We start from the raw sequence: 20,880 nt of genomic DNA on the forward strand, positions 1-20,880 counted from the left end.
CTTTCTACACACCCTTATTCTACTTGGAAAAATGATACAATGTATCTATTGTATGTATGTACCCATACAGGATGTTAATTCATTCATTGTAGTGTGTCATGTGAAGATTCGGCAGTGTGCCCATACAATGTCGCGAGTGTGCACACAAAGGATCCATTCTTGTTTGCTATTTAAACTTGTTTTAATTGGAAAAAAAATCACTTATATATGTTATTATATTTTATAAGGAATGTTTGAGTTAGTGAATGAAACAAATATTTTCATGTGTTGAAATATTGACAGGTACCGGGTAAAAATGCAGTTGAAACAATATTATACCATGCTTATACACTGGGATTGGGTATAGCTAAAAAATATTTTCTTTGGTAGGCCTACAGCTATCTTGATAGAAACAGCAAGCCTCTCAGGCTTTCAAGTAATGAAATTCTTTGTAACATTCAAGCCAATATTTGTAACACATAAACATACGGATTTTGGTCGCAGAGGAGAGCAGTTACAGGCTATGGCTTTGGTGTATTCTACACATGGGTTTCATATCATGCACTAGTCCGGTCTACAGCATTACACAATTTAATTTACTGGGCATGCAATAGATCATAATTAGTTGAAATTTGAGAAAGTAATACAATCAAATGGCAAGGAGTTTATGTTGATTACACACAAGATGCCAACATGGGTCAAGTAATGGGAGAAAAAATAATGGAAGCCTTTGTTTGTTGAAGTTTTTTAAATATTCAGTATCATATTATTATGTAGGTATCATATTTTGCCCAGTATATATCTCTAATGGGCTCCATGGTATACATAACATGGTCATGTCGAATACTGTATTAAAAATATAGGTCACCACGTGACGTCTGTACTCGGAAACTAATCAAACAAACTGCTGACCGCACGGAACGCACATGTTTGTTAAATTCGAAGAAATTAACAGTAAAAAGGTGCAGTAAATAACGTTTATTTGTTAAAATACCGTTATATATAATACTTATAACAACCATACTGTTTAATTTTTGTCGTAGGGATGTTTATATTGTTAAAACAGCTGCTGGTACAACTATATAGTCTAGGCCTCTAGGTTATCACAGTCATTCAATTTCATGCTCTGCCTGTCGGAGCAAAGCATACCTGTGACCGTATTCACCAATCACACTTAAGTGAGATATTTCCCTTAAATCCTAAGAATTTCCCTTAAATCAAGAAAATATTAAGGGTTTCACTTAAGTGGTATTCACAAAGGGTTTAAGGTTAAGGGAAACCCTTAACTTGGTCTATTTTCCCCTTAACTTTTAAGGGACATCCTTTCTTTTAACTATTCAGTACCTTGGTTGTGCTGACGATTCGGTTTGAGTAGCATCTAGGCCTAGGCCTAGACCTTTTTTTGCTGATCCCCACCATACAAATTAGTCTATGCCTATATATTCATTTATTTGTTTTGTTTTGACTGCCATTATTTTCGTGGAAGATGGCTTCCCATTTCGTTGTAATAGAAATTAGCCCCATTCTAGTAGGCTAGGTAGAGATGCTAGGCCCCCTGTTGGTCTGCCCAGTAACCAGCCTAGGATGCATAGGCCTACACAGAATGTTGGTTTGTTAGTAACATCTAGGCTAGACCTATTTTTCTTGATCCTCATACAAATTAGTCTAGGTTTAATATTCATTTACTTGTTTTTGTTTTGACTGCCATTTTCTTTTTATTGATCATCGTCCATACACTTTTCTCTTCATCCTCCCCGTCCCCCCAACCCCTTACTCATTTTTTAAATATGCAAATTAGTTTTAGAGAGGAAAGTGATTGGACCATAGGGGAATTAAATCCTCTGTGATTGGACAATGGGACAACTCATGAATATTTATGATTATTTTTACCCTTAAGTTTTACCCTTAAATTAAGTGTTTTCCTTAGGTAAGTGAATCCCTTAACTCATTTGTGAATACCCCTTAAGTGTTTCCCTTTGTTAAGGGAATTCTTAAATTTTAAGGGTAAGTATTTCCCTTAGCCTAAGTGAGATTGGTGAATACGGCCACTGGAATTTAAGGAATACTGTGATAGTTAGGCCTAGACCATCACGAATTCCTACTAGCGTTTATTAGAATCAAAGATAATATCTATCCACATTGGTTAATGGTATGTAGGCCTGAGGTGTTTTATTTTTCATTTTATGAAATGATATTAATTGTCTTATTTGATTTTTAAAATTTTTTCAGAACTATTATTTGAAAATATGGCGGAGACAGAACCGCCAAAATCTCGTATTGGTAACAATCGTCATCTTACTGTTCTTAACTATGGAAAATCTAGTGCTCATCAGAATAAAGTAAGAAATAAAAAGAAATCATGCACCTTGCAGTTTAATCCAATATTTCAATAAGCTGCTCCCCACCCCCTTTTCCTTTGGCAAGACATTTTAGTGTGGAAAATTGCGGCAAAGACATTGATACATGTGAAGCATTAGACGGAGGATAACTTCTTTTACTCTCACATAATCCATCTCACATTGCAGTTAACAGTCCTATCTAGGTCTCGGGAGCAGGTCTAGCTTAGGCCGCTGGAAATACATTACATGGTTCTCGTCAGCACTTTTGTCAGGATTATTGTCAACGTTCATCTTTCATCACAGTATTTTAATTAAGTGAAATAAACCTTGAATGCAATAATGCTGTAGGCAGAGAGGTAGCTAGGCACGACGATCGATCGTGCGAGAGCAGCAGACCAAAAAAAACGCGGTAGACCTCGTTCTGATGATACTAAGGTATGGATATCGCGTGTGGATACGACAAACACACGCTCACCGCGCGTGCGCCCAGACAATAATAGGCTCAAAATACGGGTTGATGTCGGTCCGCGACGATTCATATACACACTTTATGTTGCGAAATCGTGCGATCACACAATGGTTTGAGCGTTCGACGGGAGGTCAGTCGGATTTTCATGAAAGAAAATATAAAAAAATTTGTACTTTTCCCATATTTACCCCTGTTTTTTCTTAACAAATACACAAAGATGAAAGATGAACTTTTTTGGTGCGAGGCCTAAAATCGCGAGCTGACGGTGACGAGAACCATGTAATGTATTTCCAGCGGCCTTATTCTAATCTCATGATTTCAGAATGCCTTGTTGCCACGACAATGATTTATGTTTTGATACCGTATAACTGTAAATCATGTTGATGTTTCGTTTGTTTTAGGTATTGCAGAAGCTGACAGAACCTCATATTCAATCTTTTAACTACATGTTGGAGGAAGGCCTAATGCTTGCAGTACAGAATATGCAGCCTGTGCAGTTTTCTCTGCCATCAGGAGCTCAAGTGACCCTTTCTTTTCGGGTAATAGTTTACTATACTAGTCAGAGGATTGCTTTAAAACAGTTTTAACTGATGGTCTTAACTCCCTCATTAAATCCGGCTTTATCGGATAGACAGTCTTACTAAAGCTACCCCTGTTAGACCATCTTAGCTAAGGTTGCATACAGTAACAAATTGAGGGTGTACTTTCCGCGTAGAATACCAAATAAGGTAATGTTCATTACACTTGCTAAATTCACAATCATAACAGTATGTACATTTCTTTGCGAGACAATCTATTCTAGGCCTATATAAGAATAAGATCGTTATTATTTGATTTAATTCTTAAAACTCGTTCAGTTGTCTTTCACGATCAATAGCAAGCAACAAAAAGAGAGGTTTACGACTGGCTTTAATTTTAAAGACTGCTTACAGTTTAGGCTGCGGTATAGCAATGGTCTATAATAAAGGCTACTTGTCACGTATTGTAGCCGGCTAAGACCGCCTATAGACCGCTTATAGTAATCCTGTCACACCTATATAGTGTGAAAATAAAAGGTTGCAAAATAGTTTGAATATTGTAAAATCACAAACATTTACGGTCGCAAAAAAATGAACTTTACAAACTATTTGAGAATGTATTTATTGTTAATATCCATAATATAATTATAATATTGTTTATCCACAAACTTAGGTGAGAGTCTTAACCAGATCGTTTAAAGATTGCATTTGCAAAGTTATTAGTTAAAGGCAGTACAATGATTTAAATAAATTACAGTTATTATTTTTCACCCGTTAGAGCGCATCAATAGGAAATCCAACAGTTGCTAAAGACAACAAGTTTGCTTCAACGCTGAAGGTGTTTCCAGCTGAAGTAAGTTGTGCCATCTTTACCTTATCCTTAGCCCTGTCATTGCTTACCCTTAGGCCTATCATTGCTTATCACTAGCCCTGTCGTTCCTTATCCTTAGCCCTATCATTGCTTCTCATTAGCCCTGTCGTTGCTTATCCTTAGACCTGTCGTTGCTTATCCTTAGCCCTGTCGTTGCTTATCCTTAGCCCTATCATTGCTTATCCTTAGCCCTGTCGTTGCTTATCCTTAGCCCTGTCATTGCTTATCCTTAGCCCTGTCATTGCTTATCCTTAGCCCTGTCGTTGCTTATCCTTAGCCCTGTCATTGCTTATCCTTAGCCCTGTCGTTGCTTATCCTTTGCCCTGTCGTTGCTTATCCTTAGCCCTGTCATTCCTTATCCTTAGCCCTGTCGTTACTTACCCTTAGCCCTGTTGTTGCTTATCCTTAGCGAAGACGTTCATTATCAGGACTATATTAGGTTCATTTAACATTTGTTTCTTTGTCTTTTGTATATACACCATGGTACTTTAATATCAATTATATTCATACATTTGAATATTTTATAATTGCAGTGCCGCCAAAGAGGTACAACATACTGTGGAAAGATACAAGGTGTAGTCCAGTGGAGTTGCAGCGATGGAATGCAGGGAGCAACCAACCAGCACCTGGGAGAAATTCCTATCATGGTTAAAGTAAGTACTAAATTCATATTCATAAAAATATTAACAATAACAATAAGGTATTACAATGATAATAAGGTATTACAATGAGAATAAGGTATTATAATGAGAATAAGGTATTACAATGAGAATAAGATATTACAATGAGAATAAGGTATTACAGTGAGAATAAGGTATGACAGTGAGAATAAGGTATGACAATGAGAATAAGGTATGACAATGAGAATAAAGTATGACAGTGAGAATAAGGTATGACAGTGAGAACAAGGTATTACAATGAGAATAAGGTATGACAATGAGAACAAGGTATTACAATGAGAATAAGGTATGACAATGAGAATAAGGTATGACAATGAGAATAAGGTATGACAATGAGAATAAGGTTTGACAATGAGAATAAGGTATTACAGTGAGAATAAGGTATGACAATGAGAATAAGGTATGACAATGAGAACAAGGTATTACAATGAGAATAAGGTATGACAATGAGAACAAGGTATGACAATGAGAATAAGGTATTACAATGAGAAGGAATGACAATGAGAATAAGGTATTACAATAAGAATAAGGTATTACAATGAGAATAAGGTATTACAATGAGAATAAGGTATTAAATGAGAATAGGGTATTACAATGAGAATAAGGTATTACAGTGAGAATAAGGTATGACAGTGAGAATAAGGTATGACAATGAGAATAAGGTATGACAATGAGAATAAGGTATTACAATGAGAATAAGGTATTACAATGAGAATAAGGTATTACAATGAGAATAGGGTATTACAATGAGAATAGGGTATTACAATGAGAATAAGATATTACAATGAGAATAAGGTATTACAGTGAGAATAAGGTATGACAGTGAGAATAAGGTATGACAATGAGAATAAAGTATGACAGTGAGAATAAGGTATGACAATGAGAATAAGGTATGACAATGAGAATAAGGTATGACAATGAGAATAAGGTATTACAATGAGAATAAGGTATGACAATGAGAATAAGGTATGACAATGAGAATAAGGTATTACAATGAGAATAAGGTATTACAATGAGAATAAGGTATTACAATGAGAATAAGGTATTACAATGAGAATAAGGTATTACAATGAGAATAAGGTATTACAATGAGAATAAGGTATGACAATGAGAATAAGGTATTACAATGAGAATAAGGTATTACAATGAGAATAAGGTATTACAATGAGAATAAGGTATTACAATGAGAATAAGGTATGACAATGAGAATAAGGTATGACAATGAGAATAAGGGATAATAATGAGAATAAGGTATTACAGTGAGAATAAGGTATTACAATGAGAATAATGTATGACAATGAGAATAAGGTATTACAATGAGAATACAATACCTCACCTCCGAAGCTCTGGCTACATCTGGAAACCTGGGATTAGATTAGTTAAAATTGCTTATAAAAAAATTGGCTTAACTTTGTTTTAACTAAAATATAATTCCATGATTTGATAATGTATTAGATCTGCTGATATTTTTTTTAAAGTGTCCATAAATACCAGATCAGTAATACAGTATATTTTGACACTTAATTATTTATGCATTTCTTATGTCTCAATATTACCAGAGCAAGGCATGTAATCTACATGGTCTAAGCCCAGCCCAACTGATTAAGAGGAAAGAAGAGGAGGATGAGATGGGTGGATACTACATAGTAAACGGCATTGAGAAGGTCATGAGAATGCTGATTATGACAAGAAGAAATATGGTAAATATTTTGTCAGGCCACAGGACATAAATAATAATATACAAGTTCTTTTATGGCGCCAAATTCCAATGAATTGATCATTGCTCATGGCACTGGAGTCGGAAGTTACACCTTTCAACTACATGCTAAATACAAACCAATTATAATAAATAAAGGAGGGTACTGTTTTCCGAAAGCAATATGAGTAATGGTATCGAACTAGCATATAAGAAGCATGGGTTCAAGTCTTTCTTGGAATATATTGTCATTGCCTCATCCTTCAGATGTGATGTGAATCTGTTGGTCCCTTGTACATACAATACACATTACACTATTTGGAAGGAGTAGAAATCATCTCTTGGTGTGCTAAGTATAGTTGGAACTTCAGTGCTGGCTGCAGTGGGTCTATTACAGGGTCTAATCTGAATTACCTAAAATAATGATGAATGATATATATTTGTTATGGTTAAATATATAGTGGATGTTCATATGGTCTTCTGATTATTATTAATCTATTTACTCACTTGTTTGTAATTTGTAGCCAATGACAATTAAACGACCACAATGGAAAATGAGAGGAAAAGGCTTCACAGAATTTGGTGTTGTCATGCGCAGTGTAAGAAGTGATCAAACAACAACAGTAAGTTTTTCTAATCTAAAGGGCAATTTACACAGACGAGCGGTAATGATTTGAGTGGTAAACAGAAAACAAAAATATAGAATCTATGTTATTATGACCATTTTAATACAAAACACTGGAGTGGACAGGGGGAAACTTGCTCAGGATAGATACGGATTATATGTGGGACAAGCACACGGTTTTTAGATTATGGTTTTACCGCTCGCCTGTGTAAATTTGTTTGGTAAATTGTAGCATTGTAGATCATGTCAATTCTACTACAAATAATGCAATATTGTGTATATATGCATGTGGCAGGGCATTTTTATTCGAGGGAGGCTTTTATTCAAAGCAGGGCATTTATTCAAGTAAATGGTATATCAAATGCTCCATAGATTGCAAAAAAGCCTTAATTCTCAGGGAAAAGATGCACAATTTTAGATGGATGGAAACTGTTAAGCTTTACTTTGCTTTATTAGTTTCATTGTTGTATATTAATTATTATATTTAATGATTTTATTCCTTCTTCATCTTAGAATTTGATACTTCATTATTTGAGTAATGGAAATGCTGTGTTGAGTTTTATATATCGCAAAGAGCAGTTTTTTGTGCCGCTACTACTGATTCTCAAGGTAAAACTATATGTAAAGATTGAAGGCTTTTTAGAATTTAAGTAGGCATATAAGAAGATGCTGTAGAGTAGTATACAAATAATGAATGTTTATGAGTGTAATGGTACAAATAATGGCATGAGGTGAATGATGAAAGGTTATATATCAACGAGGCGACAGCCGAGTTACTGTGAGCTCAGGTATTAAAATAACCAATCATAGTAATCAATTAGTGAGCAACCATGCTTTCTCCCGAGATTTTTCACGGTTCACGTATGCGTGTATGACAACTTTTAATAAATAAAGAGATCAAATCTGATTGCAAGTTGTAACAATTTATCCAGATGTGAAATGGGTACAAGTTTTTTGTCACCATTGGCACTTCACAGCCCCAAATCCTGGATCTGCCACTGGCACCTTCTTGATCGGTTTTATTGTTTATTTCTTGTTTTTGTAGGCATTGGTGAATACAACTGATCAAAACATTTTTAACCAAATACTGATGGGGCAAAAAAAGAACACATTTCTTATTGGGTATGTATCAAGTTGTGTATGAGACATCCTCAGCAAATTCATTTAGATTAGTCTGTTTCAAGAAGAAGTCTCTCTAGAGGTCTATTGTAAGGTTTTTGAGACCTCCAGAAACTAGTTAAATATTTGTTTATTAATAATAATATTGGTAGTCTTAAGCAGTGCCTGATAGAATGTTTCTAAGCTCTTTACACACAAAAATGATCTATAAAATATCCTAAGATAACCAAAAATGAAGAAGCAGAGGAACATTTACACCACTCCGTTCTCCAGCACTTTAAAGCTCCTATATGAGAGCTTGCCGGAACAGTATTCACAGGAGCTTGAGTGAAAAAGGCATCTGTCTATCCCATTCTACCAAAATAAGAAGAAAAAAGATGTTGCTTAATACTTTAAAAAAAATATTGTTTTCTTTAATAACTTGTGGCAGATCATTACAAAGACGGGCAGATGAAAAAATAAATGTTCTGTTGCCATAGAAAACATTACTAAAATAGCTTTACTCACTTTTTCTATTTTTCGTATATGCGCTTTATGTTATTTATTACATTATATTTTGAAATTTGTAGATGTGTGAACAGTATGTTAAGACAAGCACAGGACCAGTCACTAACAACAAGATCAGCCATATTGAAGTACATTGGCGAGAGGTTCCGCTTCAAGTTAAACATACCTGAGTGGTATACAGACACGGAGGTGACAACATTTCTACTACATCACTGTATATGCGTACATGCGCCAACTGACCAAGATAAGTTTAACGCACTCATGTAAGTGTTACTGTATTGGACTAGTTTTTTTTATTATTTATTTTCTATAATCATAATATATTTTAATATTTATTATATGCCCTAATATTTTGTATTCATTCTTAATAAATCATTCAGATTCCGATGAATATATTATCGCTGCCTGGAAGAACATGCATTTGGTTTGTTGAACTATCGTCATCCCAGACCAACTTTCACCCAATTTCCTATATTGTATTGCCACAAATGACAAATTATATCCAGTATCATTGTCGAAATTTTTAATACAATGTCACATATGCATCACATGTTGTGCCTGTGATATGTTAAGGTTATAGTTAGACTTTATGGTCTATAATACAGGCATCACATGTTAAAGTCATGTTTTACTTGATCACCAAATTTACTAAATTATAGAATATACAGTACCGATAATTAGCTATTCCTACTGACATTCAGCAATTGGCCTACTTCTGTCTTCTCTTCTCTCCTGTTGCCAAATTAAATATTTTCCTTTTTTCTTTTCTTTTGCAGATTCATGGCAAGGAAGCTCTACGCTTTTGCAAAAGGTGAATGTTGTCAGGAAAGTACAGATAGCACTATGAACCAGGAAGTACTTCTTGCAGGTCATCTCTACCTCATGGTACTCAAGGTAATTGTAAATTCCAGGTTCAACCATAAAGCTGTCAGTAACTGTTTTATCTACCAAATGTAGTCTGTACTATCATGGATGCCACCTTATCACAGCCTTTTTTCTACTAGGTGAATCGAAAAAGAGTTGATGCCTATTGATAGTTTAATCTACTTTTTGTGACTTGTACGTGAATAAATGCACAATCAATAAGAACTCGGGAATATTCATGTGGGCTTTAAGTTGGTTTAAAATTAAAAAATGTACAAATACTATCGCTTACTGTTTTTTTAATGAAGATAAAATTTACAGAAAGTAAAATGTACAGAAAGTTAAAGACAAAAATATTTTCATTATATAATCAGTTTATATATATTATTATTCATTTAGTCAGTTGTGGGGGAAAGTTTTTTTGTAACATAATTGTAAGAATATTTTAAAAAGAACATAATTTGGAATTTGTTATTAATTATTTTTCTATTAGGAAAAAATGGAGAATTGGTTGGTAGCTGTTAGGATGAATTTGGAGAAAGCGGCAAAAAGTAAAGGCCAGACATTTAAGGTTGAACTGAGTAAGTTTTGGTTTAATGAAACCTACAGTACCTAACATTAATATCTCCATTCTACTTGATCATCAATTACTTATTGTATTATTCTTTCTCTTTTGATATTTTAGAGACAATGTCCGATGCTATGTGTCATGTGAGTGACCTCTCACGACCTATGGAGTTTCTAATCGCCACTGGCAATCTTAACTCTAAGACAGGACTTGGACTAATGCAGGTACGAGTTTATAATTATGGAAATGATGTCATATCACTACCATATTTAAGCATATCACTACCATATTTGCATGGGAACATCACATTTTTTTTGTCAAACTAGTTTGATAGTGTAGACAGAACTTGTGAATTTAATCTCACTGATTGCTTATGTTTGTCTGTAGGCTGCTGGTTTAACAGTTGTGGCGGACAAGCTTAACTTTATGAGGTATATCTCACATTTTCGGTGCATTCATCGAGGAGCATTTTTCTCAGAAATGAGGACTACAAGTGTGAGGAAATTACTTCCTGAGGCCTGGGGTAAGATTACATTGAAAAATTATAAGTATTTTTTCCATCGTAAAAATCACTTTTATTCTATTGAATCATGTTTTAGAGGGTAGCCTATCCAACAAAGCTGATCATTGGTGCCCTCGATAACACAACACATGTACAGTACAAAAATACAATAGCATGTACTGCTTTTTTTAACCAAGTATTTATTTTCATTTGTTTGTTTCACCATTGGGTAATTTAAGAAACTCTATAATAATTCCTGGCCTGTACTTTATTTGGACCACTTGGCACAGAAAAATAGAGGCTGATAGCTTATTTGTTGTGTTCAAACTATACACACATAGAGTTAGCAGCAAAAGACCTTCCCTATTTCAACACATTGCAAATACTGTATGACTAAAGTAATGATAACAGCATGCATTATCATAACATTTACCATGATTCTTCTGCAAAAATTGCTTTAAAGGGTTCTTGTGTCCTGTTCACACTCCTGATGGAGCGCCATGTGGCCTGATGAACCATTTGGCAGCAAACTGTGTTGTAAGTATTACAGAGAACATCCTGCTTTTTGAAACTCACCATCAGAGAAATGTGTTCTCATTTATTTTATCAGTTGATATGGCCTGATGGAAGTCACTTGGACCTAGAAACCTACAAGGTGGGGAGCGAGAACATGCATTCCAATATCTCTCTGCAAGCGCACAATGAGTTAACATGGCGTAAATCGAAAGCTTCCTATTATCAGTGTGAATGAACCCAATTAAAAAATATAGTAAATTGTTAAAAAGATTGATTTTGCAACATAGGTCCTTTGAAATGGGTTTAGGTATAATTTTTGATTTCTAAAAGATTGATTTTGAACTTGGAGTTTTTTTGAATAATTGTTTTGAGTCACTAACCGATTTTATAAGCATTAACCAATGACAATCACATTATCCGTTAGGTTGTGAATGAACAACCAATAACAGCTTCTCTACCTCGCTTACTGTGCAGTTTGGGAATGATTCCTTACGATAGCCTGTCAGGGGTGGAGACTAGCAATTGTCTTATTGTGGTGCTTGATGGACGAGTTCTTGGAATCATCTATGAGGAGGATGCTCAAAATATTGCGAACAAATTAAGAATGATGAAAGTCAATGGTTTGAAAAATGTAAGACTCATTTATACGCCTAATAAAGGGACACCTTCGGTACCCACAATTGTATCCCATTAAATAGGTGTGTCCTGAATAGAGTTTGGCTGTAGTTTTAATACATATATTTTCCCTTGTTCATTTCACAGAAAGGTGTCCCTTAATAGAAGTGTTTCCTAAATAAGGGTGTCCCAAAGGAGGGGTTATACTGTATTAAAAATTCATCATCATCATTGAGGAAATCAATGATTGTTTCTAACATATGTCTCACTATGAGGCGTCGGTAGCTGTTGGAGCATTCCTATGTTTTTTTTCTCTTCTTGTTTTGCAAAAGTTTTACGTCATGTTTAAATAAGTTTTCCCATTGTGCAGACAATTTATCCAGGTACAGGGATCAGTTGTGAGGTTTTCACAGGAAGTGATTGGATTTTGGAAACAAAGCAAAAAAAGAAAAACTCTAAACCAACCAGTGATATTCAGAAATATTTGATTTCATACTCTGTTTTTAGGTCCCTTCTTCAATGGAAATTGCGCTTGTGTTGAAAACATCCAAAGCATCCCAGTACCCTGGTCTGTTTCTCTTCACTACCCCTGCTCGGATGATGAGGCCTGTTGTTAATTTAGCTGGGGGTAAACAAGAACTGATTGGAACTTTTGAACAAGTGTATATGGATATTGCTGTCACGCCCAGCGAAGCACATCCAGGTGTAAGTATTGATGTTATGAAAGATACTTCAAAATGTAAGATCTAAAATGAATTAAGGTACGTCTAAGTGAGTGTGTGTGAGTGGCCTAAATTTGGATCTACACTGGGTCAACCCATGATACTAGGCCGTGTATTATATTTGTAATAATTTACATGAAAGAGGATGCAACTAACAAGCCTGCTTTCTGTGTTTATATTGACATTTTTAAAGTTTAATCGTTTTAAATATATAATATTTTTGTAGATAACCACTCACATGGAAGAAAGTGCAACTAGCATTTTAAGTGCTGTAGCAAGTTTAACTCCATTTTCTGATTTCAACCAGAGTCCAAGGAACATGTACCAATGTCAGGTATAGTTCATATTATCAGTGTTTATATAAATAAAATTTTCACACTCCCTTACATACCTGCTTGTCAATTGTTTCTGCTGTTATCCTAATATATTTTTGTTTAAATGCCTGGGCGCTATTTGGAAATTAAAACCTGTGAGTCCACTTGAGGGATGCAAGAGCTGGTAGGTATTTATGGCCCTGTAATATATTACATTATCAACACATACAGTATTGGTTAATCTTTACTTTTTTTATCAATCAATAAAAATAATTATTTCCAAATAATGGTGGCATCACCAAGAAAGCAAATGCTTGTGTCAGGGACGCCAAAACAAACGGACAAAAGCAAACAATATATATATATATATCACAGGAATGAAAATAACAATAAAAACTGGGTTGTAATCCCTAAACATAGGAGGTTGTTTTTGTTTATGGAAAGGGAAAAAATAAAAGTGTTGAAACGAAAAAAAAACAACACATACAGTACAGGTAGTGTTAAAAACATTTATTGTTATGTTCAGATGGCCATATATATGATTTTTTAATGCTTTACTCTATTTTCAGATGGGTAAACAAACAATGGGATTTCCATCTTACTTAATCCCTTATAGGAGTGACCACAAGATGTACAAGTTACAGACACCTCAAAGCCCCCTTGTACGTCCAGCTGTCTATTTAGACTATGAGTTTGATAAATACCCTCTTGGAACAAATGCCATCGTTGCAGTTATATCATACACTGTAAGTCACCTTTGTTAATCACTGTATTATTATGTTATATAATTATTTAACATTTTTTATATATAGTGCCCCCTCTATCCAATATTATTGGTTTGTAATTTGCTTTATTTCATGATTGCGCCCTCTAACACAAGCTTATACTCAGTGGAAAAACTATACTCAATAATAATGTCGCCAGTGTTGAATGAAACGTAACTGCTTCCTATATATTTGATTAATAACACAAATAATCTTTTTTCAACAAATTAACAGTAAATAAACAAAATATAAAAAGTATTGCATTAAGAAAGAAATTTTTAAAAATTACAAAATACATTATAGTGTGATTCATAAATGGGTGTACATGTTAGTGGTGGAATAATGTTGGAGTGGAGTTGTGGCTTGGTGGTTATGATGCTTGGCTACCACCAAGGGTCCTGGGTTCAAGTCCCGTCACATGTCAGGATTTTTTCTAAGGACAAAATTACTCCCAAAGACTTGTAATAAGACTTTGTTTATGTAGATCATCTTGTGTATATGTTTATCTTGTGAACCTCTGAGGGTCCCTAATGATCAGCAATTGCTGGATGGATCACCCTCAATAAATATGGTACAAAAAAAAAAAAAACCCCAAACGTTCTCACAGAATATTTAACTGTCCTATGGTAATGTGAATATAATATAGCAAAACTGTACAAGAACATTTTTTTATACATTTTTCTCTCATTCATGAATTGTTTTTGCATAAAACTCTAGATATTATTAGATTGTAACTAGTATAATAGTAATGCTAGGTATTAAGCAAAAATTCCAAGTATTTTAAAAGGTTCCTTGTTATATGGTTTTCAAATTCATTATCAATTTCCTTGTTACTGCAATTGATGATACGTTGGTAACCACACTTTAAGGAAGTAACCAGCACATCAGCTCTGCATCTTCAATAAAAACCAAAAATATATTATTAAATTCAGTTTATTTATTGTAGCAGTTTATTTCCTGAATGTCAATTGTAGAAGTAAACACAATAATTCACAATTGAAGAACAAACAGAATTCAATTTCAATTTTGTTATATACAAAAAAATGGTGTAATCAAGTTTCTGCCAATATATCAATTATCCAAGTTGAGACCTCTGCATTTGTGTGATACAAAATTTAACCATTACATCATCTCCAGTTACTGTTATCAGCATATAAACAGTATTCTAATGCAGTACAGTACTTCAATACATTGGTTCGTTTTATATATGTTTATTTATGTTTTTGCTTATTTATTTTTTTTTTCACCTTGTACCTTTAAAACCCTTTTTCATGTTTTTTTTTCTTTGTGATAATATTTGGTTTTTATTCTAAAGGGTTTTTCGACTACAGACAATTACTTGTCTCTGTAAAATCCCTGTAATGTAAATATTTATATTGCTGAATAAATGTGAATTGAATTGACATTGACATTGAAACAAACTAAAGTCAATATTACAGTAAAACTAAAAGTTATTGTAGTAGGCTATTTTTGACTTACCTTCATTTCTTCATTGGACAAAAACAAAAATTAGAAAATTCATTCAATAACATCTTGATTACTTTGTCAATTCTACATTCCAGGGTTATGACATGGAAGACGCTATGATCTTGAATAAAGGATCATTTGAACGTGGTTTCGCACATGCTACGGTTTATAAAACAGAAGAAATAAATCTGAAAAAGAAGAGCCAAGACAATAGCAATAGAATATCTCTTATATTTGGTAAGAAAACAAGCATGTACATTTAGGTTTATTTTGTTATTATTATTGGTTATGGTTTACGTTCTTTTTCTAGCAGAGAAATTAACTTTTTTTCTGCCTTTCTAGGCACTGATGAAACGGATAATCGTGTGTCTGGTAAGCTTGACCCAGACGGCTTACCAGCAGTGGGAGCAGTAATAGAATCTGGAGAGCCATTGTATAGGTAAGGAAAATACACCCTAGTTAAACTGATGAGTTTGGGGTACTTTATTCATTTATCCTTCGAATTTGGTTGATTGATTTTGTATGTAATGTATTATTTTGATCCACCATCAAGTCATAAATTGCATGGTCACAGGTTATATTTGTGTAAAAATTGTGTGAAACTTGAAGCTGTGACAGTTCGAAAATCAACATGTAGTGTGAAATGGCCAAATTTTGACTACCTTTTTTCTATGAGCCTATGTATTGAATAGACTAATTCATCTTTCAACTCATGAACAAATTCTACTCATCATTCATTGTTTGTATAATATTGTTTTTTCATCAACAAATTTCTACATACAGTTATCGAGACCTTGAAACTGGAATGTATCGTGTTGAGCGATACAAAGGGTTGGAAACAGTCATGGTGGAGAAGGTCAAAAAGTCAGGAAACGATTTAGGAAACTTAGAATGTCAAAGGGCATTCCTTACATTAAGAATAGAGGTAAGTTGTGTCAGGGGTCATAAAGATGGGTCAAAGGTCATATCAACTAATATCATATTTCCATTAATATGAAACCAACGTAAAGATTACTTTTTTTCATTTCATTTTTTTTAAAAGATCTATGTGGAAAATAATTTTTTTCAGAGAAACCCAATTATAGGTGATAAGTTTTCAAGTCGACATGGACAGAAAGGAGTTTGTAGCCAGAAATGGCCTCAAGAAAATATGCCTTTTACAGAGAGTGGGATGACGCCGGATATTATCTTCAATCCGCATGGATTTCCATCCCGTATGACAATAGGTAATAAGTGCTAGTTTATAGGATTTGAAAATGGGCTTTCTCTGATGATTTGTGTAAGGAAATAGAGGGTGCAACATTTTTATTTATATGGCATATATAATGGTACTACTACTACCCTTAAACAGTAGAGGTTACTATATGAATATATATAAATATTTATGATATTTCTCACAGTTACTGTGTGCACATGGTTCAGAGTTCAAGAGCCTAACATTTAGCAGTAAATGTGTTATAATAGAAAAATCAAGTGTACTCCAAACAAGTATACTCGTTCTTGACAGTAAATGTGTAAATATGTATTCAAATGTCAGTGTTTAAATAAACACATGATTGGTAATTATGCAATTGAATCATATTGAGTGCTCATCATTACCTACAAAGCAATTCAAATTCTGCCAAAATGAAGGAAATCTGTATTTTATCTTACTAGTTTTATCCCTTTACTTTCATCTATTTCTGGAAATAAAAATGTAGATTACATAAGAATTTTCTTTCATACCAAATAAATCAATTTTTCTATTCTAGGTATGATGATTGAGAGTATGGCAGGCAAGTCTGGATGTCTCCATGGCATGTGCCATGATGCCACCCCCTTCACCTTCTCAGAGGACACCCCTGCCATTGATTATTTTGGCAGGATGCTCACAGCAGGTAGTATGGTTTACATGTATTCTGTATCTCATGATGCCCTCATTATTGTTCAACTACAGTACATGCTATGCCTATTAGGCAAGTTAGGCCTAGGCCAATTCTGGCTAGATTTTTGGTAAACAAAAGTAAGAATATATTTTGACAACATTTTCTTTGTATTCCTAAGCTGGCTACAATTACTATGGGACTGAACGCATGTACAGTGGAGCAAGTGGGGTAGAACTTGAAGCTGATATCTTTATAGGCATTGTATATTATCAACGACTTAGGCATATGGTATCAGATAAATTTCAGGTATGATATATGTACAATTTTACTTTAAAGATGTATTGTCCCTTGAAACACAAAAAATGAAGGTCAAAATATTCTAAATTTAAATTGGCCATATCAAAGTAATATTAAAGTTATTCACTTTAGGTCGAAAATTCGAGCCAAAAACAACAACTTTACAAAATTAACAGGTAAATTAATTTGATTACATTTCGTCTGAAAAATCATTGCGAGCAAAAGTAAACAAAGATTTCAAACCACGAGTATGCATTATGCATGATGCTAATTAGGATTGTTTACAACTCGTCACGGTTGAGAAGGTGTTTTCACACAGATCGCGAAGAAATTTTATGATTATGCATACAGATGATCCAAACAAGCGCGTTGCATTATGAGATATGTTTTGATCGAAAACTTTGACTGGAAGTCACAGTTATTTTTTGAACAAAAAAATGTCTGTATTTCAGTTAAATGATTTTTTTTTTGACTAATTTTTGGTGAAAGTTAATAACTATTATGATACTTCAAAATAACCCACTTTTTTTCGAAATCTTTTTTTAATATTTTTTTTGGAATTAGTCAAAGGGACAATACATCTTTAACATTTATTTACTTACATTATATCTATCTCAATTGTATTGAGATTTCATTTTAATTGTTTGTTTGTTTATGATTTGGTGTGTCCCCCATATGCTTACGAGGGCGACATTGTAACACAAAATATAACATTTTTGTAGAAGACATTAACTAAAAACCTTCAAACAAAACAGACATTCCAGGTTGTTGAACTGAACTTGCAAACAAAAAGTACAAAACAGAAAGTTGTTGTTTTACTCATTTAGTTATAATTGCATGTAATGACCACGCCACGTGATGTTATACAGTAGTTGGATTGGCGTATACTGTACACTACATGAAACGATTATAAATAACTTTGGGAAAAAGGTGTCATAAAGTACAAAACAAACAGAAACTCACTAGTTTTTGTTTTACTCATTTAGTTATGATTGCGTGACCATGCCATTGTTTCTACTTTTCAAGGTTCGTTCAACTGGACCTATCGATACTGTCACACATCAACCAGTCAAAGGGCGTAAACGTGGCGGCGGTATTCGATTTGGTGAAATGGAACGTGATTCATTATTAGCTCATGGGACATCTTTTCTACTTCAAGATCGTCTTCTTAGTTGTTCAGATAAAAGCATTGTAAGTCTTCAATTTGCCCATAAATTAATTTTTTTTTTCTTGAAAGTAATCTGAGGTCAAAACAAGCAATCATTTAGTTTTCATTGAATATTTCAACATTGTTGGCGGTATCACATATTTCACTTTCACATGTTTTAAGAACAAACTTCAGTTCAAACATTTCATTTTAGCATGCTTTTTTCAATATATATTTTATTACATTCATAATATTTTAAACCAGTTATTAATTTTAGCATTTTCATATTTTTACCATTGATATTATCCAACAGTTCCTGGTATTATTCTAATTCAATGAACTTGTTAAGCGTGTGAAGCCTAGTTTACAACATTGGCTGCTCATTTAATCTGTTTTGGCTAAAACATATGGCAACAAATTGTGAAGTAAAGTACTTGGCGAACTGCGGCAGAGGCCTGCTATTTAATATTTTGACCCATATTGTTAAAGATACAGATAACTCAAGATAGATGCACTGATTACGTTTAAATAACATAGCAGGAAAAATGGCAAAATCAGCATAGTTGTCATGTTACAAGAGTTTTCAAAACAATATAGATTATCTGATATCGTATTTAATGACCTATCAGTCATTTTTCCCCTGACTGGGGAAAACTTACTTCAAATAACGAGAGGCAAGCCATGATTCAACATTTCAATCTGTTATCATCATCATCGTTGAATCATGGCTTGCCTCTTTTGAGTCAGTTTTATATAATGTTTTTTAAACCAAAGATATATGTATATATCTCTATCAATTAAAAAATATATAATTTATAATTGCTATATATTTTAAATTTACAGGCAAGAGTTTGTGGTAAATGTGGATCAATGTTGGGAGTTAGCTTAGAAAGATCGAAAGGAGAAGACTCAATATCAAATAGAAAATGGGTTTGTAGTAGCTGTCAATCAAACAAAGATATCGACATTATCTCAGTTCCTTATGTATTCCAGTATCTTGTTGCTGAACTGGGAGCAATGAACATAAAAACTACATTTACAGTGACTTGAGAGACTTATAATGAACACCATTGATATCCGAAACATATTAGGTTGCAGATGAATGTACACATAATACTTGACTTTGTTTTTACACTATGCAATGCAATCTAACAACAGGATGCTGAGCTCTGGAGGGTTTAACTGTGGCTACAACACAATCAGTTCCACTCCCCAACACAATACTGTGCCACGGATAATATACACATGGTATAGTACTTCTGGTATTTGTCACAGTCAGACATAAGATCAAAGGACTCTTAAAAGTTCCTATCTTGGCAAGGCGAGTTCAGTTTCGTGTTGTTAGATTGCCTTGGACTATGTAACAGAAAATGAAACTAAATACATTTCTATCATAACCTTTGTTTATTGATTGTTGTAAAAGTACAATGTACAAAATGTTACATTTCTCATGGTGTATTATATAAATGAAAATATATATTATATACTATGAAATATGTTATAGTTGGATTAGCATGTACACTACCCGAAACAATTGTAGGTAAAGGTTCACACAGTATAATGCATAAATATTTAAATTTAAAGTCAGATTTGATATTATTATCAGCATGTATTATTTTCACTATTACATATTTACTTGATAAAGCAGATATAGAATATAAAAGAGTTTAAAAAGAAATATATTTACATTGTTGTGTATTTCTACATTTTACATTTAGATTGTTGTACATAAAAAGTCAGCATTTATTATGTAAACATCAGTATTACTTGAGGAAGAAGATATAGAATGTTATTATTTTACACAAATATCTGATTACTAGTTATTAATTGAAATTATTTTATTATTAAATTACGATTTATTAATGATAATGAAGTAAGAAAACAGTTTGTATTCCAGGAACTAATCCAATGTTGTTACATTTATTTTTATTAATTAAATATTTATATTATCATAAAAAGGAAACAATGGTAATAAAATAGTCCTTTAAAAACAAGGAAATTGTATTATATTTCACTGCAAATAATCAGACAACTTTTTTCACCCGATTCTTTGTGCTGTATCTAGATGTCTCCAGTGTCATACTAATAATAATAATATAATTAAAACCTAACCCTGTAACCTAACCTTACATGATACAGGCACCACATGTGATATACATGAGCGGAGAAAAGTACATTATTATCGATGTTCGTAAACTGATCACATTGTCGTTTGAGATACCGCACTGACAATCGAGTATTTTTTGTATATTCTTGTGGTAATCTTAGTAGCCTAGTTAAATAAACTTGCTGGTTAACGCGTACGTTGGTCATATGTCAAGTTTAAACAAGATTTTTCAATGTCAAAAGGCGTTTAATTTAAAAGTAGTTTGGTGCCGTTTTTCGTTTGTTTGCTCTAGTTGATTCTATTCAGGCTGTGAAACTAACGTCATCGAT

The 20,880-nt window shown here is 33.4% G+C and overlaps 1 protein-coding gene across 1 annotated transcript; it reads left to right on the forward strand.

Annotated features, from left to right (window-relative positions):
• Positions 1–893: 893 nt before the first annotated feature.
• Positions 894–20,428, forward strand: LOC144839672 (DNA-directed RNA polymerase I subunit RPA2-like). The gene is made up of 27 exons (XM_078695126.1): positions 894–941; positions 2,209–2,318; positions 3,189–3,326; positions 4,084–4,158; positions 4,710–4,829; positions 6,416–6,556; positions 7,077–7,175; positions 7,691–7,786; positions 8,223–8,299; positions 8,866–9,066; positions 9,580–9,697; positions 10,161–10,248; positions 10,353–10,459; positions 10,623–10,758; positions 11,201–11,274; positions 11,678–11,884; positions 12,376–12,573; positions 12,817–12,924; positions 13,474–13,650; positions 15,231–15,372; positions 15,478–15,574; positions 15,919–16,060; positions 16,205–16,361; positions 16,887–17,012; positions 17,179–17,306; positions 18,324–18,488; positions 19,288–20,428. Exons 2-27 carry the CDS (start codon positions 2,226–2,228, stop codon positions 19,492–19,494), a joined length of 3,417 nt encoding a protein of 1,138 aa, XP_078551252.1. The 5' UTR covers positions 894–941; positions 2,209–2,225; the 3' UTR covers positions 19,495–20,428.
• Positions 20,429–20,880: the final 452 nt, after the last annotated feature.

The sequence above is a fragment of the Antedon bifida genome, chromosome 4, assembly GCF_963402885.1.
Source record: "Antedon bifida chromosome 4, ecAntBifi1.1, whole genome shotgun sequence".
In the NCBI taxonomy this organism is placed as follows: domain Eukaryota; kingdom Metazoa; phylum Echinodermata; class Crinoidea; order Comatulida; family Antedonidae; genus Antedon; species Antedon bifida.

Coding starts and splice junctions, on each gene's coding strand:
- LOC144839672 (XM_078695126.1), top strand. CDS start 2,226: ATGGCGGAGACAGAACCGCCAAAATCTCGTATTGGTAACAATCGTCAT. Junction 3,327..4,083: donor AAGTGACCCTTTCTTTTCGG/GTAATAGTTTAC, acceptor TTCACCCGTTAG/AGCGCATCAATAGGAAATCC. Junction 12,925..13,473: donor GGAACATGTACCAATGTCAG/GTATAGTTCATA, acceptor CTCTATTTTCAG/ATGGGTAAACAAACAATGGG.